A 23,668-nucleotide genomic window follows, 5' to 3' on the forward strand; every position below is an offset into this window, starting at 1 on the left:
CGGGGTGTTGAGAGGGTCCAGAGTTTGTTTGGTTGCATTCAATTGTTTACAGTGTGTACGCGTGGAGGGGGTGGGTTGTTGGGTCATATTAGTCATATTGGTTCATATGCTGTTGGAGGGGATAGGTCATTGACTTGCTGTGCTGTGTATGTGATGAAGGGGAACCACTCCTTTGCTTGTCCTCCTGTCAGTTTTAAGTTTGTTGGTTAACTTCTCTAGTAGGGCAGTTTCCCATGGTTTGCTCTCAATAGGTTTGCTCTCAATAGGTCTTTCCCATGTCTAGTTATGGTATTTCTAGCTGCTGAGAGTAAGTGACACGAGTTCCTTGTTGCCATGTACATGTGCGGTATTGTCCTGGAATATATTTAATTGTGCTTGTTCTGGAGTTACTTCTATTAGTACCTGTTATTTTTGATATTTCCTGCAATATCGGGCCATTGGCTTGATCCATCTGACTCTTCCTAGCTTATGCTGATATAGCGAGGAATGTTCTTGGAATAAATGTAGTGTTTTACTGCAACCGTGTCTGCTTTATTGAGACGAATGGAAACTCAGATACTGCAAAGAACAGGCACCCCCAAACTGTGGCCCTCCAGATGTTTTGGCCTACAATTCCCATGATCCCTAGCTAACAGGACCAGTGGTCAGGGATCATGGGAATTGTAGTCCAAAACATCTGGAGGGCCGAAGTTTGGGGATGCCTGGCATAGAAAGACCGTGGGGTCTTCCCTTGTAGCTTTCCCCTCCAGTGCGGGCCTATTCATAGCCCAGACCATTTTCATTTGGTTCAAGTTGGCCAGGCCACGAACGTAAACACGGTGTGCGTGACCCCAGGGCCGGAGCGTCCATAAAGGCGAGCTAGGCAACGGCCTGGATAAATATGTATGTGCAGGTTACAGGTAGGTAGCCGTGTTGGTCTGGGTTGAAGTAAAATAAAAAAAATTCCTTCAGTAGCACCTTAAAGACCAACTAAGTTTTTATTTTGGTATGAGGTATCTGAAGAAGTGTGCATGCACACGAAAGCTCATACCAAAATAAAAACTTAAGTTGGTCTTTAAGGTGCTACTGAAGGAATTTTTTTTTATGTATGTGCAGGCAGCACATAGGGCTGCTGAGAGAACAGTTGATTGGCGGGGGGGGGGGGGCGCCAGAAGGTGATCTCGCCTAGGGCGCAAAAAACCCTAGCACCGGCCCTGCGTGGACCCAAGGGCCGAACCCCATAGCACCTCCTTCCATCAGCCTTCCTTGCCCGCCTGCAAAAGTTTCCTCCCGCCTTGCTCCCCCACAGAGCGACTTCGCATCACATGACCCACCCCTAGTGCTGGAACCTTTTTCGCCGCGGGCCTCCCTCGGAATCACGAGACCTCTTTGCCTCTGGACGCATTGCCACCCTGTTCTGAGAACCGTCCGCCTCCACTCTAGAGCCAGGACACCGGAGAAGGCACACACCCTGCTCGGGTCTCAGTGTCCTAAGAGAAGGGGTCTTGGTTGAGGCGACAAGAGGATGTGACACCGGCAGGGAGCGGTGGTCGCTTGTGCCGGGTGGGAGGGGGACTATTTTCTGAAGGAGGGGGCGAAGAAGAGAAAAGGGGCGGAGGTATATCTGGGCGGGGCAAGATGGCGGCGCCCTGTGGGCTTTAAGAGTCCTGAGTGGTAAACAGCTGAGCGTCGGCGAAGGAGGAGCAGCTGCCGGAGCAGAATCGGAAGGGTGAATATCCAGGTTTGGGGTTGGACAAGAATGAATGGATGACAGTGGGGAAAGCAGGGGGGAAGGAAGAAGAAACTGGGGTAGAGATGAGAGGAATAAGGGGCAGTGGGGAAGGAGTGGCCCATCAGGCGAGAGGAAGCAGAAAAGAGGATGGAGCGTGGGGGCAGGGCTGTCTGTGTGCATAAAGGGGTATCGTGCATTTAAATTGGAGCTTTTTGGTTGAGGAACGCCTTTTTGTCATTGCAATTTTTCAGTTTATCTGTAACAACGCCCCTGAGAGGTAGGTCAGGGGAAAGTGGTGTGTTTGGTGGGGGGGGGGGGAGAGAAAGAAAGTGGCAATGCGGAGGGAAAGCTAAATATATTATGGGGGAGGGGCATGCGGGCAAATAAATAATAAAAGAAGTAATGCGTCTCTGAATCGAAGCTCTTGCTGCGGAATAGTGTTTGCCTAAAAACAGGGTGGGGAGAAATATGGAGAAGATGAGGGGAAGATAAATTCTTAAGTATTATCTGGGGGGTGGGGGCCGAATGAGGAAGGGGCACGGTGGGAGCGGTGTAGAGAAGCAGAATCATAAAACAGCTGCTAAATAATACTTACGTTGTAGTGCTTGTTTGTGACCAGTGTGCTTCATGTACATTGGGGTTGTAGCCAATGCTAGTTCTACTGAAAGACCTATTGATATTAATTGACCTAACTTACCCATGTAACTTGGCCATCAGTGGTTCTACTGAGTAGGACTAGGAGTTGATACAACCAATTGTTTATTGTTTTAAAGCTATGAAGCAAACCTTTCGGCCGAGAAGAAGTGAATAATAAGGTCCAACAAGGGCGAAGGAAGCAAGGGTAGATGGGCTGTGTTGTTATGTAAGGAAGGGTAAAGGAATGATATTTACTGTATTAGCTTTTAGTGTTATTTGTGTGCTATTCCTGTGAGGTGGGCAGGGCTAAGTAGAGGTGGTAGTGGGTAGAGGTGAGGAATGGGGGGGGGGAGACAAATACATGGTTGAATTGCCTTTGTGAATCTTCCCTAGTCTGTTCTCTTGCGTTTAAGCTTGTTTTTGAAACATCCTCTCCCTGCCCCTTGAACCAGGAAGTCCCTTCTTTCTAAGGGCTCCTTTATCTGAGATGCATTTTAACCAGTGTTTGGCAAATCTTGACTAACCTGTTTTTTAAAATGGGAAAGTTGGCTAGTGTATATAGCCCTCCTTGGATCCTACTTGTGGGCTTGGCCACTGTGATCCAGCAGGGTTTTTCTTACGGTCTTTTTTGGGGGGGAATGCACCCTTCTCCTCTGAAAAACATCCTGTTGACTAGCTCTAATTCAGAGGGACCCACAAATAAAGGAACAAAATACTCTTTTGTTTTTAGCTGGATTATTTCTGTTGCAAGGCTTTCTGTTTTTCAGGCACAGTCAGCTGGCTTGCTTATCCTATTGTTCTCAATCTCTGGCTTAGATTGAGAGGAAAACCACTCTTCCTAGGCATAGCTGTCAGTAGAGGGTATTCAAGGTGGTTGTATGCACTACTTAAAAATTCTCTCAAATTCTTTGTGTGTGAGTGTGTGGCTGGTGATGACTTCTGTAAAATTTTACTGACTAATACCAACTATGGCTAATTTGTCAAAATTTCAGTCTATTTACTAGGTTGCCTTGGGCAAGTCGTCTTTGAGGTCCTTGTCTATAACAATCCAATGAAGAATCCACTTCAGCAGAATGTTTCAGGAGGCTTTATGATAACTGTTGTAACGTGCAGACTAAACTTCATGTCCTGGTTGACGTCACTGTGTGTGAAGGGAGATGACACCCAAAAAGTCTGCATTTAAAAAAAAGAATGCGCTTCTGGATCAGGGTACCTTAAGGATCGCCATAGCCCTCATATTGCAGCTCAGTCACAGGAGTGCTGTTAGTAGCCCACCCCCTCACCCCATCTTACAGAGGCCAAGCTGGCCTCAACTAGGTCAGGCATTTGTGGTTGGTGGGTCCACACTGTAAACACCCTTCTAGCAGAGATTCGGCCAGTTGGCCTTTGCAGCTGCTTAACTTTTATTTTTGTTATTTATTTATTGCATTTTTATCCCACCTTACTTCCAAGGAGCTCAAAGTGGCATATGTATTTCTACACCTCCCTCTAAATTTTATCCTCACAACAACCTTGTGAGGTAGGTTAGGCTGATATACAGTGACTGGCCCAAGGTCACACCCAGTGAGCTCCGTGACTGAGTGGGGATTTGACCCCAATCCCTAGTCCAACATACTGACCACTATATCACAATGACTCTCTTTACTTTTTGATGTGCCCGTCACATTAATGATTATTTGCATTCTTATTTTCTTAATTGTGTATTGTATTTTAATGTTGTGTTGTGATATAGCATAATTATATAAGACCAAGACCCAGTTTTGCATTGCATTGCATTTCCAACAAAGATGAACCAGATGTCCTTGGGAATGCTCATGGAAGCATTTGAAATTAACAGGGCGCCAGGTGCATTTTGTGCCTAAGGATTTTATCCCATTTGCGAGCACCTCAAAAAGTTTGGGGGCCATTTTTTGCACCTGGCTGACACTCAAGGATTACTGAAATGTATGTGCTTTGAAGCTTCGAAGTATACGTTAAGTCAATATGTTAAGGAGTTTAACAATAAAGGGTAGTGCAGTGGTATCTCAGGTTACAAGCGCTTCAGGTTACAGATTCCGCTAACCCAGAAATAGTACCTCAGGTTAAGAACTTTGCTTCAGGATCAGAACAGAAATCGCACCATGGCGGCAGTGGGAGGCCCCATTAGCTAAAGTGGTACCTCAGGTTAAGAACAGTTTCAGGTTTTAAGAACGGACCTCCAGAATGAATTAAGTTCTTAACCAGAGGTACCACTGTGTTTTGAAAACTGAAGTATAGTGCCAATATTTTTATTGTAAACACCAAATTAAACATGTATTAACAATTTCTGTTTAAAATGTGATATTAACAATGTGTTACTTATGTAAATTGTGTATTAGTTCATGCTTATCAAAATACTAAATAACAAGTTTTGCCGACTCCACCCCCCCAATGGTGACTCGACATTCTGTTTGGGTGCCCACAACCCAGGTCCCAGGAGCCATTTGTCTCCTAGCTTTTCTGTCCCAGTTTCTAACACTGGCTCATGGGGAGGGCAAGCTAGAGGCTGCTATTTCTAGTTTCTTTTCAGTATCTTGTATTCAGGGACCTGTTGCTTTTAAACATCTTTGTATAGTCACAGAGCTGTAAGGACCTAGCTACAGGGGTAACTTACAGGCATTACTTTTTTGAGCCATGATAGAAGAAGCTTTAGATTTAAGTCTTCCAGTTAGGTCTGGCACTTTTGAGAGAACCTTGATCACCAAACGTGGCTTGACATGGCATCTTCATTCCTACAATTGTTCCCTGGTCATGGCTTCCTCCAAGAAATCATGGGAGCTCTAGTTTGTCATGGCCTCTGAGGGTTAAGAGACACTGTATCTCCCCCACAGAGCTACAATTCCCAGAGTTCCCTAGGAAGAGGGATTGATTTTTAAAGCACTCTGGAATTTTTAGCTGTGTGAGCTAGGTGTCTTCTAGCAACTCTCAGCACCCTTGCCAAACTACAGTTCCCATGATTCTTCAGAAGAATCCATGATCATTGCAGGTGGTATGTTAGTGCCTTAAGTGCCTTAAGGATATGGCACCTGTGTGCAACTTACTATTGTAGGGCAGGAGCAGTGGCCCTCTGGAAAGATTCAAAATACCGTTTGTGGTTTTAGTTGGGGCAAATTGTTGAATGTAGGAGTGCTCAACAGCTATTTACCGGTACTCATCATCCTTTCTCTCTATTTTTCCTATCCATTCGTGTTAATGAAAAAAGTCAGATTTTCTAGCAGTGGAAAGAGAGTCAGTATTACAGCAAAAGAGTTCTGAACTTTTGCATTTTATACAGTAGATGTTTAAATTGCAGCCTGTTTTTTTTTCTGGAAAGCTATTAAATGCTCTGCAAGTGTTTGGGTTGGTTTTTTTTTTAAAATTGCAAATGTGATAGTTCTTCTTTGGCATTGAGTGCCCTTCACTAACCCATATATATATATAAGCTGTCCTTGATGTTGGATGGCAGTTGCTGAATGCCTTAAGGAGGGTTTTTGGTTTTTGTGCTTGGGTTTGGCTTCTGCTTACAAAACGGCAGTATTGCCTGTCAGCTGTCACAATCTAAACAAATCTCACATAACTTCCTTTTCAGTTTTCCCTGACGGTTCCAAGACTCTGGGAAGTGGCGGTTTGGTTCTGCAGCAACAGCTCTTTTGTCAAAGAATTACTGACACTGGGTCTGTCCTGAATTTAAAGCTCTGTGCAAGATGTTGTGTCACTATTGCTAGTACAGTGGTGCCTTGCAAGACGAAATTAATTCGTGCCGCGAGTCGCTTCGTCTAGCGATAATTTCGTCTTGTGAAGCATGGGTGGCCGCGGCAAAAACAAACCCAAAAACGCCGAAAAACTTGTCTTGTGAAGTGCGGCCATTGAGAACTTCGTCTTGCGAGTCACCAAAAACATCGCAAGACGCTTTCGTCTAGCGAGTTTTTCGTTGCGCGAGGCATTCGTCTTGCAAGGTACCACTGTACAATATCAAAATAGCAGTGAAAAGGAGGTGATGACACTGGAGATGAAGACAACAGTGGCAGGAGTCCAGTTGACTTGGCACCAGCCAGCATGACTTGGCTTGAGGCATTCAGCCCAGTTCTTGGCATTAAAAGAAAAGATAAAAACCTGCCACCACCATTTGCTGTTTGCTAGAAATCTGTCTGTTTGCGAAAATAAAATCCTGTAGGCTGCGAGGCAAAAGTAGGAAATGTCCAGAAAGTCTGTTTAAAATGCTTTGTTAGAGGTGGTGGGAAAGCTTTACTTTTTGAATCTCAAGACAGGCCTGGGTTCAAATATCAGGCCTCAAATACAGATTCCTGTATTGTTTTAGCCAGCCTGCTATGTATCAGTTTGCCTTCTGTAAAATAATAATAATAATGCCCTTCGTAAAATCAGGATAATCGCCCTTGAGCTGACTATGTAATCTGCTGGAAGCTAACTGTTAATTGGCAAGAACACTGTACTCCAGTTATACTGGGAACAACCCCTGTATAAATAAAATAAAACGAGTATTTTTTTGAACCCCAGTGATTTTGCTGAGAGATTTAGGCATATGTTTAACTCATTTAAAGTGTTGAAGGACAGTTTATAATAATAACAAAATTTGTTGTTTGTACACCAGAATAAGTTTATTTCAGATAGTAGTAGTTTTCGTTTTCTGAGCATGCATATACATTGAAAGCATTGGGGGTTGAGGTGTAAAGAAGTCAGTATTGGGCTGAAGACAAAAAAAGAACCCATTTCAAAAGCAGGGGTTTTATTTATTTCTCTTGCCAGCAGCGGGAGTCAACACAGCCAGTGTGGCATGCACAGAAGCACTTTGTGTGAAGAAGAATGGCTCAGCATGGAAATATCAGCCATCTTCTGGCCCTACTGGATTCCCCACATCTGACGGACCTGGAAGGTGTAAAGACGGAGCTTAGAGAAATCCTAAACTCAGGTAAGTATCAGTCATGTCTCCAGTGATTTCCACAGTATTTCTGAAGTTCCTCACATTTTATTCTGAAGCAGCTGGCCCACAACTGCTGCTCAACCTAAGGTGGCCACCGAATAGTGCTATTGTAAATTGTTGTTGTAGTAATAATAATATACCACCCTCTTTGAAAATATCAAAGCAGCATACAGCAGTATAAAAATACCGTGTTTCCCTGAAAATAAGACACGGTCTTATATTTATTTTCCTCAAGAAGACACACTATGGCTTATTTTCAGGGGATGTCTTATTTTTTATTACACGTCCAGCCTTGCCTCTTCCTTGGCGCCCTCCAGAACTGCGCCTATCACTATGTCTTATTTTCGGGGTATGGCTTATATTGCGCAAATGCTTAGAAATCCTGCTATGGCTTATTTTATGGGTATGTCTTATTTTCGGGGAAACAGTATAAACCATTGCAATCAGTACAGAACAATCATTGAAACAACTGGCTTCTTGAGATTTAAACTGCATAGGCCTGCTGGCATGAAGTTTCCAAGAGACACCTTGAGAGTCAAAATCTGCATCTCTGCTGAAAGAGTGTTCCACAGCATGGGATTGGCAACACCAAATACCGTACTTGTAGCTGAGGCTAATGGCACCTCTCTGATGGGGGTGGGTAATAACAGTTCTCCTCCATATAATCTCAGTGGTGAGGCTGGTATAGAAATGCTCAGGAAGTTAAGATATCATGGACCCAAGTTGTTCAGGGCTTTGTATAGCATCACAAGAGCCTTGAGCCTGGCTCAGAATCATAGAGGCAGCCAACAAATGTTTTAGCAGAGGTGTCTCATGTTGCTGGCCACTCTGTCTTCAATTAAATCTTACAATCCCCACTGATAATATTTTAAATTTTATAGCAACTATATGGGGTTTGTCAATGGATCACTGTAGATAAGGGGTAGTCAATCTTTTTATACCTACCGCCCACTAATGCATCTTTCTTGACAGTAAAATTTCCTTACCGCCCACCAGTACTCGTTGGAAGGAGGATTCACCATGTGCTGTAGAACCCCCTACTGCCCACCTAGAATCCTGAACTGCCCACTAGTGGGTGGTACGGACCAGGTTGACAACCCATGGTGTACTGTAGAAAGACTCTCTGTGCCCTTCTGCCAAAAGGCTGTTATTAATTCATTGGAAAGATAATACCATGCCCCCCCCCAAATCAATGGATAGAAGTCATGACAGTGCTTGCAACATACAAATGGATTGCTTTTAGACAGATTGTGTATGGATAAATAAATTGATAGTTTGAATCCATTTATGAAAAATATAATTTGTTAATAATTTTACATTTGGTGGAATAATTGTATTATTTATATACCCATATATTGTATTGTATTTCAGTTTCAGCCCCCCCTTCTTTTTTTCACTTTACTTCCTTACTGAAAACTTTCAATAAAATTTTAAAAATAAAATAAATTCCTATAATCCCCACAGGATAAATGTTAAATTGCATAGTACTCAGTGGATTTATTCTGTAACCTCCTATATAAGTTTCTTCAAATCATTCAAATCGTTTCTGACCAATACATCTTTTTTGTGTATGTGAATGCTGATCTGTAATTGTGTTTTCTTTTGGTGGCCAATAACCACATCAGATCGCGGGCCAGTGATTGTAAATACCTTGGTGGATTACTACTTGGAAACAAGTTCCGAGCAAGTCTTACATGTCCTGTGCACACTTCAAGAGCCACATGACAAGGTAATGCACATGTATGTTGTCACATGGTTGTCTGCCATGTGTCATTGTGCTGAGGAATTGCTGAGCGGCTTTTAAAAGCAACAAGGCTGGGGCCCACTTAGATCATAAGATGAGTGCGGCTGAATGAAGCCAGTGGCCCATCTAGTCCAGCATCCTGTTCTTGCAGTGGCCAATCAGATGCCCATTTTGGGAAGCCTGCAAGTGGAACTTGCGTGCAGCAGCTATTTTCTCACTTGTGATTCTCAGCAACTGGTATTCAGGAGATGCAGCCTGTGACAGTAGAGGTGGAACATAGCTACCATGGCTAGTAGCCATTGATAGTTTTATCCTCCATGATTTTGTCTGATCAACTTTTTATTTATTTAATAAAACTTATAAACTGCTTGATTGTGCATGTGTGTGGAGAATACAGCAAAGCAGTTTTTAAAAGCCATTGAAGCTGCTGCCCATCACTGCCCATCACTTCCCATGTGACTGTAGGTGCCTCTGAGCAGCTTCTTCCCTGGTCCAGTCCTGAGCATGTATGAATGAAGCAACCTTGTGAATTGAGCCAGTTGTGGGTCTTTAATTGTGGTACTGTTCTTGAACCACAACCACTAGTTAAGTAAAACTGCTGTGGGGTGTGTATCTTCTACATTTGCACTTGTTTGTATTATTTTTAGAATGTTTCTGAATGCCAGCCAACCATGTCCCTAAACTGATATTCTCAACATTCAGCGGTCATTGAGTCAATATTGGACTGTTTTGGAGTTGTTGCCCTTTTTAACCTCCTTAATGTCTCCCCAAAAACATTGATTGTTCTTCTGCAAACTTTGGAGTTCTTTCTGAACCTGCTAATACCCCCATGTTTTTCAGTCCCCTCCTTTTTACTATGATCCTGTTGGCATTCATTGATTGCATTGGCTCTTGGAAGGAGAGATTTTTTTATATTGTAAGCCACTTTGAGTTTATTTTATTGTGAAAGGTGGGGTGCAAACAATTAAACATTTATTTCATTCAGTTTATATACAATTTGATGTTAAAAATCAGCTTAAAAAGAATAAAGCAAATCAACAGTAAAAACATTCAAATAATTGAAATCAGTGATAAGGTAAAAACAGGTAAAAGCACATAACAGCATTCTACATTTCTGGATAGGCTTGTCTGAACAAATGTTATCAGCAGGTGCCAAAGAAGAGTATATAGCAAAATGTTTGCCTGATGTCAGTAGGCAGGGATTTCCAAAGTGTGGGTGCTGCAGCGCTAAAAGATTGGTTTTTTTTTTTTTTACAAATGCAGAACGAATGTTATATGGTAACTATGACAGAGCCAGTTTTGCAGATGGAAGTGGTCAAGTGGTCATATTCATGGTGTAAGGTGATCTAACAGGTGAACCAAGCCCCATGTTGTTATTTAGGAGTGCTTTGAGATGCCTATGAAAGAGAGTGAGAGCAGGTTCAGTTATATATTTCAGCTTCCCTCCAGGTTAATTCTCCATTTGCTTTTATCACAAGTTCTCGCTCTTTTAATTTCTCCTAGCACCTCCTGGACAAAATCAATGAATGTATGAGCAGACCAAGTACCCGTCTCCTGGCTCTCTCACTCCTTGGGCATGTGATAAGATGTCAGCCATCTTGGAAACATAAGCTTTCTCAAGCATCTGTCATGGTTACGTTGCTTAAGTGTCTTAAGGTATGGATGCTGTGCAGCTGCAATTCTTGTTTATTATATGTTTCCGTGGAATGTGATGACATACAGTGACCTCTCACAACTTGGTTTCCTCCAGATGTTCAGTGCTAAAACTTGCATCATCCGTGACACTTGGCTGTTCTAGCTGGGGCTGATGGGAGTTTTAGTCAAACAACATTTGGAGGGTGCCAGCCTGAGATATGGAAACAAAACCCTTTTGGACAGTGGTCACTGCACACTGTGCCTGCAATGCAAACCTTTGTGAATGGCATCCCGCCTAGAACTATTCATCAGGTAGTTATTCACATAACACCTTTGTCACTTACTGATCCTCCAGCCATAGTGCCCACTCCCGTTCATGCAAGTTGGATCAGTTTCCCTCATTCATATCAGAATTTTCTCTTTTCGAGGGATGTAGGCTTTAATTCTGAAACGGACCAATAAAATCAGAGTGGTAAAGTCTCCATTCTGAGAGAGAGACTCTCAAAACATGGTGAAAATGAATAACACCTCTTTCTTCACAACTGGGTTTAGGTTTCTTTTTTTCCATTGGGCTGTGTCCTAGTCAGAGTAGATAGTAACCTGTTACTGTTTTTAATGGGTCTCCTCTGAGTAGGACTAATATTTGATCCAACTCAGTGTGTTTTTACAACTATTGCCCCATTGTCCCAAATAGGGTCTTTGGTGTCGGCTCTCCCCCCCCCTCCCCGCCCTCTGTTTAGGTTTGGCCAATCCTCTCAAACATTGTTTCACATTTTAAATTTGGCACTTAACTCATATTCTGTTACTTTTATTGATCCCTGTACAATGTAAAAACAAGAGTAGGGAAATTAAATAACCCTTTTTTTAAAAGGGAGTTAGTGAGAAATAGATTGCTTTAAATATGGTGGAAGCATTCAAAGACCCCTGCAAGAAGAAAACTAGGTGTTGTGCAGAGGGACCTAAACTCTTCTACCTGACATGCTGCTTTATATGTAAAATGTTGGGTTTCCTTCATCTGTAGGAGCGTAAAAGCATGTAACACTAGTGGTGGCAAAGTATGGTACTGCATTTCAGAAAACCATTTACCATGTAAGGATTGTACAAATGCAGTCTTTGCTAAGGAGCATTGAAATAGCTATTGCTATCCTAACTGCACCCACAGAAACGAAGGCAATGGAGCAGAGGGCTTTCCTAACACTTGTGATGCATCTGTTGAGAAATCTTAAACCTCTGGATAGTTGTCTTTTTCTTTATCCTACTCATCTTTTGCAGAGTGACACGGATGTAGTGGCAATCATCACAGGTGTACTAGTGTTAATAACGATGCTGCCAATGATCCCCCAGGCTGGAAAGCAGTACCTGCGCGATTACTTTGGCATCTTTGGTCGCCTTTCTTCCTGGAACTTGAAGAATTCAGGTGAGATGCCAGAAAAAGTCTGCTGTGAACAAGCTTACCCTTGGGAACGTCTGTAGCTCAGTGGTAGAGAGTCTGCTTTGCATGCAGAAGAGCCCCTGCCAGTCAGCATAGGTCAGTGTTGTTGAACCTTGGGTCTCCAGATGTGAGTGAACTACAACTCCCACAATTCACAGCCAGCTTAGCATGATGGTCAAGGATGGGAGGGGGGGAGTTTTAGTCCACCCATATCAAGGTAACAAAAACTGAATAGCTCTCAATGTAGCACATACTGAGCTAAATAAACCAAAGGCAGTATAAGGCAGTTCACTAATTCTCCCAGCCTTGCTGAAGGTCCTAAATTCAGACTACAATTCTGGCCCTGAATACAAAACCCCCTGAAATTGTGGCATGGTGTTTCAGAGTTTTGGACCCAGGACCTGGGAGACCAGGGTTTAAATCCTGATTCTTGCCTTGAAAGCTCATTGGGTAACCTTGTGTCACAGTCAATGTGTGCCTGACATTGGGCTTTACAAGAAGCAACCCTTGAAATTGACTGGAAACTTCTATCAGTGCAAAATGCAGCAGCCAGATTACTGTTAGCTCTGGGGCTCCATTTTGATCTTTCAACGTCTGGGTTTTAAATCGGCTACATTGAAGACTCACTTTTACCTCTGACACCCGAGATGTAAATTTTCAGGACAAACCACAATTTTTGTGATTGTAGGTTATTTTTAATGTTTGCATTTTAAATTGTTGCAAAGATTGTCATCTAATCTCCATTTTAACAGATTGTCCCAGAGTGAGCCATGGAGTTTAAATCAGACTTGCACACAGTTTCACAAAAAGCCATATTTTCCTAAGGTGCTGAGCTCACAGCCAGTTCTGTTCAAAATTATTCTCTTCCCACTCCCTTTGTGCACCTATGGAATTGTGGCACTTGCTATGATAATATTTATATTTATTTATATTCCTCCTTTTCCCGAGACTGGGACTCAAGGTGACATACACAAATTAAAAACAACACAGATAAAATTCAAAAAGCTGAAAACATGTAAAAGGCAATTGTTAAAAAGCAATTAAACTAATGGAATTAAAACAATATGGAAAACCACAAATCATACAGCTATTAAAACACAAGTAATAAAAACAGCACAGCAGTATTTTTTTAGGGGGGGCACATGTCAAGAGACCTCAATAATAGGAGTCATTGTAACCTGCTTTATGTCTTTGCCTCCCTAGGACACATAACTGACATCCACCGGCTCCACCTCCATGCCAGTGTGTATGCTCTCTTTCACCGCCTTTACGGAATGTACCCTTGCAATTTTGTCTCCTTTCTGCGCTCCTACTACAGTATGAAAGAAAACTTGGAGACCTTTGAAGAGGTAGTCAAGGTAAAACTCTTTCTTTAAAGCACATCTTGTTTGTGTGTACCTGTAAGTCAGAAAGACATGACCCAAGCTTATTTTTTTTGGAATTGCTTGATTGCTGGTATTTATTTATTTATTGTATTGGCTGTTCACTGTACCGAAACGAATAACTAAGTTGAACCTGCATCTGAGGAAGTGGGCTTCTAAAGAGAAATTGGAAGTCCAGCAATCAATTGGAACTGAAAATTAATACCTGCAATCAGGTGTGTAGGGAAGGGCCATATATTTGCATACAGGAGGTCTTGGGTTCAATCCCCAGTGACATATCTCCAGATGGAGGTGGGAGAGAATCCCTGCCTGAAACCCCAGAGAACTGCTGCCAGCCATGGTGGACAGCGCTGAGCTAGATTGATCTTAAAGACAAAGGGACCCCTGGACGGTTAAGTCCAGCATGACTAAACCGCTTCTGGTGCAACAGGACACCATGACAAGCGCATGGAAATGGCATTTACCTTCCCGCTGCAGCGGTACCTATTTATGGACTTGCACTGGTACGCTTTCAAACTGCTAGGTTGGCAGGAGCTGAGACAGAACACCGGGAGTTCATTCACCCCGTTGTGCGGACTCGAACTGCCAACCTTAAGATCAGCAAGCCCAAGAGGCTTATTGGTTTAGACCACAGTGCCCCCCCCCCTATTCAACACAACACACAGCAACAGAATTTGCTTCCATGGGATGCAGTGATGGCTAACTTAGATGGCTTAACAAGAGTTTTAGGCATATTCAAAGACAATCAGACTGCAACTGGCTACTGACCCTGGTGGATAACATCAACCTCCACAGTAAGGGGGAAGTATGCTTCTGAATACCAGCTGTTGGGGATCACTAGTGGGGAGATGTTTTGGGCTTGGTTCATGCTTGTATGCTTCCCATCATGAGCATCTGGCTGACCAATATGAGAACAGGATGCTAGCCTAGATGGGCCTTTGGTGGTCTGATCCAACAGAGCTCTTTTTATGATAATAGCAAAATAAAATACCCATTTTCTCTCTCTGTTTCTTCCAGCCAATGATGGCACATGTGCGCATCCACCCTGAGCTAGTGACTGGATCCAAGGATCACGAACTGGACCCTCAGAGGTGTGTACATTCCCATCCCTTTTAAAAGAGGCTGTGATTGAACATTTAACTCATCCCTTCTTAAATCAAAATACTATGTTCATGGCATTCTGCAATTAACCCTTTCTAAAATCATCTCTAGGTTAGACCATAGTGACACCCATGTCACCCTAGGGTTGGGTTTTCAAAAATCTTTTAATTTTTTTGATAAATATTTCCTGTAAATAGAGATTGTATCATAAATTCTGTGATGGGGTGGAAATTGACTGGTGGTGCTTGGACCTAAAACAGGTGGAAGAGGCTAGAAACCCATGATGTTTTGATAGAATGTGCCCGTATCTCCCTGGACCCAGCAGAAGCTTCCTGTGAAGATGACTACTATTCACCTTCCCAGCTGATGTCCTCTTACTTGCAGAATCGCCCCTCTGATTTTGTTTCCAATTTGCAGAGAAAATTTGGTAAGGTCCCCCAGCTCTTCAGAATGTCTATAAACAGCAGGTGCCGTCCTTGAAGCACCTGCTCGGAGCAGGTGTATTGCTCATTCTAGCAAACCAAGTTTACCAGTTCTCTCCTCACAATGCCGTTCTCGGTCCCTTCTTTTTTTGCCTTAACCACAGTTTCCTGTAACACATGTGGGGCTTACTCATGAGTGTAGGGAAGAATAGGGAAAGGGGAAAAGAAAGACAGACAGACACTTTGACCTGCAAAGCTCTGGTCCAGAGAGAGAGAGAGAGAGAGAGAAGGGACCTTCTCCACCCTTTGCCCAGGCTCCTTTAATCACACAAAAGAATTGTGTTATAGAATTCAAAACAACCAATCAAATGCCTCAGCACATCCCAAAAAGGTTTCATGTGGGAGAGGATCAGGTAGCAGAGAATATGTGAGGAAAAACCAGGAAGGCCTTTCCCAGGCTACAGATCTATCTGCACTACAAAGCAAGAAATAAACATTGAGGCTAAAATAAACAGGAAATAAGAGCAGTAGAAATTCATGAAAGGATTAGGCAGGAAGACAGCAGAAAAACAGTTTTACTACCTCCAGAAAAGCAGGATGTTAAGGAATGCAAATGGTACTTTTCCTCTACACGAAATGGTTTAGACAAATGGGTTTGCTTGAACCAAATTGTTGTGCTTGCCTGGAAAAACATCACATCTGATCATAAATCTATGATTAGACACACACATCTGATCATAAATCTATGATTTATTTCAATCAATCCCCTGGGATGCTTAATGCTACAGACACATGCCCTGATGCTAACCAGACCCTGTCATAAACTGGTTTTGCTAACCTTATCTAAGCTGGGACCTGCCTAGTGTTGGTGTACATGGTAAGTGAACTCATGTATGAGGCAGCAAGTGGAGGGATGGAAGCAAACACCATGCCTGTGGTTGAATCCTGGTTTTTGCAAACCATGGTTTATATTGCAAGCCAGAGTAATGGTTGCAGTGGGCAACCATAGCTTGCTCAAGACTGCTCTGGGATCTGTATCTGTGTGTCTAATGTAGTGTCTAATGACAGTGTCTAATGACCTGCCACTGTCTTTCCTGTGCCCCACTTAAGTTGCTTATACTGCTTTAAAGCAGGGGCCAGCTCTTTTGCTGAGCCCCTTTTAGAACTTCATGCTGTGCTGTAAATTTCCATTTCCAGCTGGTTCAAGAAAGCCCACCACCATGTTCTCCATCCAATGAAAAAGGCTACTGCCAATCAGAATAGATAGTACTAGATGAGATTGACCAAGAATCTGATTTGGTATAACACAGCTTCCTATATTCCTGGAAAGGGCTGTAGCTCAGTGATAGAACATCTGCTTTGCATGCAGAAGGTCCCAGGTTCAATCCCTGACATCTCCAGGTAGGGCTGGCAATGTCCGTTTTCTGAAGTCCTGGAGTGCTCCTGCCAGTCTGTGTAGACATTACCAAGCTAGATAAAACAATGAACTGTGTAGCAGCTTCCTATGTTCTTAATGCCTAATTTTTGATAGCATTCCAAGTTTTTTTTTTGTGTATGTGTGTACACACACACACACACACACAGTCATACCTTGTGTTAAGTACGCTTCAGTTTGAGTACTTTCAGTTTAAGTACTCCACAGACCCGGAAGTGTTTATTTCCGGATTCCGCCGTGTGTGTATGCGCAGAAGCGATCTGTGCGCTTTGCGCATGTGCAGAAGCGCTCCATCGGTGCTTCGCGCATGTGCGCTATTAAGTACTTTTCGGGGTGCGAATGGCACCCCGGAACCAATTAAGTACTTAACCTGAAGTACCACTGTATACATACGTACATACATACAAACAAACAAACAATCACACTCTACAAATTTTGGGATGGGTAATCCTCCTGGATAGGAAATGATTTGTATACGGCTTTATTAATTTTGGGAGAAATAATTCCCTTTTACCCTTTATTCTCCATCTTCTTTAATAAAAAATGCAGAAAGACCAACTATCCCTTCTCGGCTGTTGCTATTGCCAGACCAGCTACCTCAGAGCTTCAAGTTTCAACCCTCGTTTCTGACACCTGAGCAGGTAACCCTGCTTGTGTTGCGGCTGTTATATTTTTCTTTTACTGGTTACAATTATAAATTGTTCTCCAGAAAGATCTCAGGAAAATGTATAATAAAAGATAACACAACAAAATACATCAAATGAAAGAATGCAGAAGCCATAAATACTGATCACTTGCAGCAGTTGAGCATGAAACCAATTAAAATCTCAAATCTGCAAAGCCCTGGGGAAACAAGAGCACCCTCAACCTGTGTCTCAGTGTAAAAAGTGAGAAGGACAAACACTGCTCTAGAAGGGAGCTATGAGGAAGGGCCCCAGATCAGTGTCGGAGCACCTGCTTTGCCATGCAGAAGGTCCCAGGTTCAATCCCCGGTATCTCCAGATAGGGCTGAGAAAGACTTGTGTCTGATTCTCCTGAGAGAGTTGCTATCAGTCAGTCTTGATAGCACTGAGCTAGATTGACTGCATGGTCTGACTTCAGTGTATGGCAGCTTCCTGTATTGGGAGTTCCAAAGCTTGGGTGCCACCACAGAGAAGGCCCTGTTATGCGTCCTTGAATCACAAATCCTAGCGGGGTCAATGAGCAGACACACACACCAGTCAAAGTTAATGATTGAGTTGGTTGGCCTTGTAGATGGTGCTTCTGCAGAGACTTGAGTCTATAGGCATGCAGGGCTTTATTTAATTTGATACGAGTGCCTTAAATTGGGCCCCAAACCACACAGGCAGCCAGTGCTGGGTTAAAATGTTCTTACCTTGCTGCTCTAGTTGATGACATGCTCCCGTCAGCCCCCCAGCCTTGTCAATGGGAGTTGGGAGCCCAAAGCATCTGGAGGGTACACCAGGTTGGTGAAGACTGGAACAGAGATGGAAGTTTAAAGTGTTGATGGCACTGAAAGTGGATGCAGGAGGTCTGATTTTCCCTCCTTTCTATTGGGTACACTGGGAAAAACCCTGCCACTCTTTTTCCAGGTGACCTTCTGGAGCCCTACCATTGCTTGTGGCATGACCACTCCCCCCCACTCCCCTGGAACTGTTTCGGAGACAACTTATACCGCAGCCCAGACTCTCGACAGAAGCTATATCGTACAAGGTAGGGCCAGCCATATTGGGGTTTTCTTTTCAGCACCCTGGCAGTTTTGTCAGCAACAGAGACTAGTTAAGTGCCAAACCATTGGTCTGTGACATTATTGCACAAGCCCCTGAAGCCTCTAAACTGGGGCTTGGGGTGTGGACCTCACATACATGGGGGCCCAAAGCAGCCCTTTTGGTCTCTCTGTTTGGCCCATGGGCCTTTTCCCAAGTGTGCCTCAGCAGCTTTGCTCCGTGCCCTCTTTGAGTACTTTTGGTTGGCCAGAATATACCCTTGGTTGCCTGACTGGAGGATGGATAGAGGTGAGTGTGTTTGGTGGAAAGAGAGATATACCTATGGATCTAAAAACCTCTTAAATTCTGTATGGCTGGTACATAGCCTGTGGTACAAAGGTAAAGAGTTAACTTTGCTCCACCTACTTTTGGCCTCTGGCCCTGCCCGCCACTGGCACACAACACCTGGAATGTTTGCCCATGAGGGAGCATGGTCCTTGGGAAGCTCAAAAGTGCTCTCCCCAACCCTTGCTTTTAAAAAAGGGTCAGGCATTAACATTTGTAAGGGAATATTTTTTTCTGTATTTCTTTTTAACAGCCGAGAAAGGAGCCTGCCTAGAAACTGCCACCTCCCCACCTCCCTCGTGCAGTTCAGAAGAAGCTGCTCATGTTTCAGTTTCCACTGTGCCTCCCAGAAAGGTACTGTCAAAATTGTTAGTGCTTGGCAAAATGGGGATTCCACTTTTGAACTTAGCCTATGAGCAGATTTAAAAAGTAATTGACTATGTCTGGCTTTCATGAGACTGGCAAGGCGATTCTGATTCCCAGTTCATCGGGAGCAACCATAACTTGTCTTTCCCCACCCTACACTATGGTGCTGAAATGAAGAAAGCTTTAAGGACTAACCATGGAGTGGACTTTTGGATGAAATGACTTTGAACACAGTGCTGGTTCTGAAAACTAATTCCACTACTCAAGAAGCACCCTGGTTTTGTTTCATAGAACTTAGAAATCTAGTTGCTAAAGGGGGGACGGGACTACTAGCTCTGACAAGTCTGAAGTCTGCATAGCCCTGTCCAAAGAACTCTACTTTAGGTAGAGGCTACTTGCTGTTTCTTTGCAAGACTTACAGGCATTCCCCCCCCTCCCCACATGCATGTTCTGCTCATGTGTGTCCTTGCATGGCACCAGGAAATAAATAAATAAATGGAATCATACCAGGAAATGGCAGGAGAGAGCTGGAGAGTCCCTCCCTGGAGTCAGAAAAGGACTTCAGTGAGGGTGGAGGAAGAGACTGGAGGCCCAGTGGGGTTTTGTTTAGGCCAGTGTTTCCCAACCTTATGCCTCCAGCTGTTTTCGGACTACAATTCCCATCATTCCTGACCACCGGTCTTGCTAGCTAGGGATGATGGGAGTTGTAGTCCCAAAACATCTGGAGGCACAAGGTTGGGAAACACTGGTTTAGGCTGATCAGCCTCCCCACCTAACAGCTGACACACAGGGTAGTGCAGCAGCAGCCACTACCAATTTCCCACACATTCTCCAGTCTCCAGCCCAGCCCCAGAGCGTCAGCTCTAGATACTTTGGTCTGGATTGGAGAAACAGCAGGAAAGAGATCTGGAGAGCAGGGGGAAGTAGGTATTTAGAAGCTTTTTAGAGGGTTTGCCCCACTTTACACAATTTTGCTTGTGTATACCAGGGCCCAGAATGTAACCCCCCCCATTAGTGGGTGGATGCCTGCATTTATAGCCCATCTTTTCTTCAAGAAGCTCATGGTAATGTACATGTTTCTTCCCCACAACAACCCTGTGAGGGTGGTTATACTGAGAGGCAGTGAAGGGCCTGCGATCACCCAGTGAGCTTCATGGCTGAGTAGGGATTCAAACTCTGGTCTCCCAGGTCTTAGTTGGGCACTTTACACCATACTTCCTGCTCAGCCTCCTTCCTTCCCATCAGTCTTGGCTTTTGGGGGGGGGGCAGTCATTTTGTCAGTATGCAGGGGCTGAATTAACTGCCCTTGGAGGAGGCACGCCCGGAGCAGTGACTCAGGTATACAAGGGAAGCTCCTCCAGAAAACATGTTGTATTGTATTTCCCCTTGCACACATGCTTGGTCCTCCTCCTGGTTTTAATTGGGGTGTGTGTGTTGGGGGTGTTCCTTTTCTGTTCGGTTTTGGGGAACATGTGAAGCATTGTGATAGGGATGTGTCTGTTGCATGGAATTCTTGCTCTCTTCTAGGAGGGCAGAACCGATCCCACAAGGTTTCTGTTGTCGCGACAGCCAAACTTCACCCAAAGTTCTCAAGCTGTTGGTAAGCTTCAACTGAATTCCTACCTCCTAAATATTTAACTTCTATCACAGGCATCCCCAAACTTCGGCCCTCCAGATGTTTAGGACTACAATTCCCATCATTCCTGACAACTGATCCTCTTAGCTAGGGATCATGGGAGTTGTAGGCCAAAACATCTGGAGGGCTGCAGTTTGGGGATGCCTGCTCTACCATCTCTTACAAATTGGGAGTGTCCTTTGCACATCATGTCTCTGCTAGTTTATTAGATGGCAATCTAAGTGTGGAAGTTCTTCCAAAGTGCCCCAGCCTGATGCACTGAGGACACCTTTTTTTTTAAAGTGTGTGTAGGTACAGCCAAATTTTGTGATGGTTTGGAGAAGAGGCTTTTTGGTGTGGTTTGAACTTGAATTGCAACGTTTGCCACAGCATACATACGCCAGAAGTTAAAACATCTTGTTTTCTCTCTCTCCCCCCCCCCAAAAAAAAGATTCTCACAGCGATATGAGTTTGGTAACTTTAAGTGATCTTCCTGGCATCTTGGGTGACCTGGAGGCCTCTTCTCAAGACAGCGGTGAGAAGGACCGAGAGGAAGGTAATGGGGTAGGGGGTGTCGGGAAGTTCAAGAACATCATGGCCGAGAGAGCAGACACTATGCTCATGAGTCTGCTTGTTGGGATCTCGCCTTGTGTGGCTCCAGAGGGAATTGTATGCCTTTGTCCAGCTTTGGGTAGGAGCCAAATGAAAACAGTCTTTTTATAGACTGGCAGTTTAGCCGTGGCCAAGGCTGTATGTGTGTGCATGTGCCATAATTTCCCTGGGGAACGCAGAACTTAATGTTAGGCACCAGCTTCAGCCATTTGAAGAAATAATCTCTTTTGAAAACAAGTGGTAGAGCATCTGCTTTGCATGCAAGAAGGTCCCTGCTTCAATCCACCAATGTCTCCAGGTAGGGCTTTGGAAAGGTTCCCTGTTTGAAACACTGGAGAGCCTGCTGCTGCTGCTGTTGCTGCTTCTACTACTACTACTCAGTTTGGACAATACTGAACTAGATGAGCCAGTGGGCAGACTTGGTTTAAAGCCGCTTCTGCCGTCAAGTTTCTATCCCTCATGGCTGCAAAGAGACTGTTGAAAGTATGTAGGGCAATGCCTGCTGAAATCTCAGAAAGCTATTAGGCTGTCTGAGAAGGACTGCCAAGGGGGTTGAGCTTCACTGCCCCATGACTAGCAAACCAAAAATAAATTCTGGCATTTTGTCCTGCAACAACTTTTTTTTTTTTTAAAAAAAAGAAAGAAATACTGGAAGAACGTACAGTGGTGCCTCGCTAGACGAATTTAATTCGTTCCATGGCTCAATTCGTGTAACGAATTTTTTGTCTAGCAAGTCCCAGTTTCCCATAGGAATGCATTGAAACTTAATCAATGCGTTCCTATGGGCGACTGGCGGCAGTATGTGACGGGGCTTCAGAGAAGGTCTCCAAAGCCCCATCCGATGCCAGCTGTGTGCGAGACAGCGGCGGGGAGAAGCTCTCTTCTCCCGGCCGCCGCCTCGCCTGCCTTTCCCGGCATGGGGCGCAGCTTCAGATGTCTCCGAAGCTGCGCCCCATGCCGTCTGTGGGCGGTGAGAGGCGGGGCCGGGGAAAGCTCTTCTCCTCGCCGCCTCCCGCCTGGATCGGACAGGCGGCGGGGGAAGACCTTTGCCTTCTTCCTGCGCTAGTGTTCCGCTGGTCTCTGCCGGTTGCCCCTCACTGCTCGCGGCAACCGGCAGAGACCAGCGGAACACAAAGGGGAACCAGCTGCAGCACGGGAAGAAGGCAAAGGAGGATCAGCTGAGAGGCGCTGACAGCTGTCAGCGCCTCTCAGCTGATCTTCCTTTGCCTTCTTTCCTTGCTACAGCTGGTTCCCCTTTCGCTAGACAAATGCCCCTTTCGCTAGGTTTTGTGATCGGAGGATTTTATGGCCACGCTTCGCAAGACGAAGTGGTGGCCATAGAAAACCTCGTCGTCTTGCGAGGCAACCTCCGATCGCAAAACCTATCCGTTAAGCGAAAAATTCGTCTTACAGGGCATTCGTCTAGCGAGGCACCACTGTACATAGTTACAGAATCCCAAGTGTTTTCTTTATTTGAAGTATGTATTGTCTTTGCACAGAATCAGACCCTAATAATAATGTGATTCCTCAAGGAGTGATAACACCAGAAGGTTAAATTATTTTCAATGCTCCACCTTTTGTAACAGCAGCTAAGGTGGGCGGATTTGCTGCCACTGATGAGCAGGTAGGGGGCAGGATGTCTGATCCATCCACACTTTGCTTTTCTCTCTCCTTAGATGCCATATCAAGAGAGATCTCAGAGATCACCACAGTAGACGCGGAACCTGTGGTGCCTCGGGGAGGTTTTGACTCTCCTTTCTACCGCCTGAATGAAGGTCTCCCCAGCTCGAAGAAATCCCAGCTGGCTGCCTCAAGTACACAGGGACAGATCCTGGACTCCAAGCCCCTGGCGTTTTCACCCCTTGTAACATCGACACCAGATATGCCCCAAACTGGGCTCAAAAGGTCACTGGATATGCCTAAGCAAACCTTCACGCCTATAGACCTACCCTGCCGAGACTCCGAGAATCATCCTTCCGGTCACCAGCAAAGCCAGATATCTCTGGAGCCCCGCATTGTTGCCCCTAGCCCTTGCAAGATTCCTGCACTCGAGTGGCTGGGGTTTGGGGATGAGCAGCCCCCTGTTTACGAGCACCTCTTTGAAGTGGTTTTGCCAAAGACCTCCTACCTTTTCATCAGCAAGAAGACAGAAGAGCTTCTCAGGAAGGTCAATGCAGGTCATGACAAAGTGAACTCTTCCTCCCCATCCCCTTTGGAAATGCTGGATCGGGTCATACAGCATGGAGCAGATGCCCACAGCAAGCAGCTTGACCAGTAAGTGATGGCAGAGTTTGTATTCTTAAGGCTGGAGCTAGTGCGGTGACAAGAACAGGACTGAACCACTGTCTCAAGTTACTCGCCTGCTCTCTGTTTCCCCCCGTTTTTTTCCTGAAGCCTTTTTTGTTTTGTTTTTCCAAAAAATTGGAAAAATAGGAAAAATAAAATAGATTATGGAATGTTTTATTTTAACATGATGAATAAAATATTTTAAGATAAGGGGTTCAAATATTTTATAAATCATTTAAAAATATGTATGGTATCAGATTATTATAATTTCTGTGAGGACAAGCAAGTCCTAGGTTACAAACTG

General features: G+C 44.4%; 1 protein-coding gene across 5 annotated transcripts in view; it reads left to right on the forward strand.

Annotated features, from left to right (window-relative positions):
- The first annotated feature begins 1,611 nt into the window (after positions 1-1,611).
- Positions 1,612-23,668, forward strand: part of TSC1 (TSC complex subunit 1) — a 30,873-nt gene continuing 8,816 nt past the window's right edge. The window contains exons 1-14 of one of the 5 annotated variants that reach the window (XM_035102208.2): positions 1,612-1,708; positions 7,109-7,271; positions 8,909-9,012; positions 10,531-10,683; positions 11,935-12,079; positions 13,298-13,452; positions 14,494-14,567; positions 14,838-15,004; positions 16,984-17,075; positions 18,027-18,147; positions 18,739-18,839; positions 20,379-20,451; positions 20,918-21,022; positions 22,755-23,352. In XM_035102208.2, coding sequence (XP_034958099.1) covers positions 7,166-7,271; positions 8,909-9,012; positions 10,531-10,683; positions 11,935-12,079; positions 13,298-13,452; positions 14,494-14,567; positions 14,838-15,004; positions 16,984-17,075; positions 18,027-18,147; positions 18,739-18,839; positions 20,379-20,451; positions 20,918-21,022; positions 22,755-23,352 — 1,994 coding nt within the window. In that variant the 5' untranslated portion in view covers positions 1,612-1,708; positions 7,109-7,165. Of the gene's footprint in view, positions 1,709-2,054; positions 7,272-8,908; positions 9,013-10,530; positions 10,684-11,934; positions 12,080-13,297; positions 13,453-14,493; positions 14,568-14,837; positions 15,005-16,983; positions 17,076-18,026; positions 18,148-18,738; positions 18,840-20,378; positions 20,452-20,917; positions 21,023-22,754; positions 23,353-23,668 lie in introns of those variants that run through there. The other 4 variants (XM_035102209.2, XM_060270589.1, XM_035102210.2 and 1 more) reach the window with 4 other exon arrangements.

Source organism: Zootoca vivipara, chromosome Z (assembly GCF_963506605.1).
Source record: "Zootoca vivipara chromosome Z, rZooViv1.1, whole genome shotgun sequence".
NCBI lineage: Eukaryota > Metazoa > Chordata > Lepidosauria > Squamata > Lacertidae > Zootoca > Zootoca vivipara.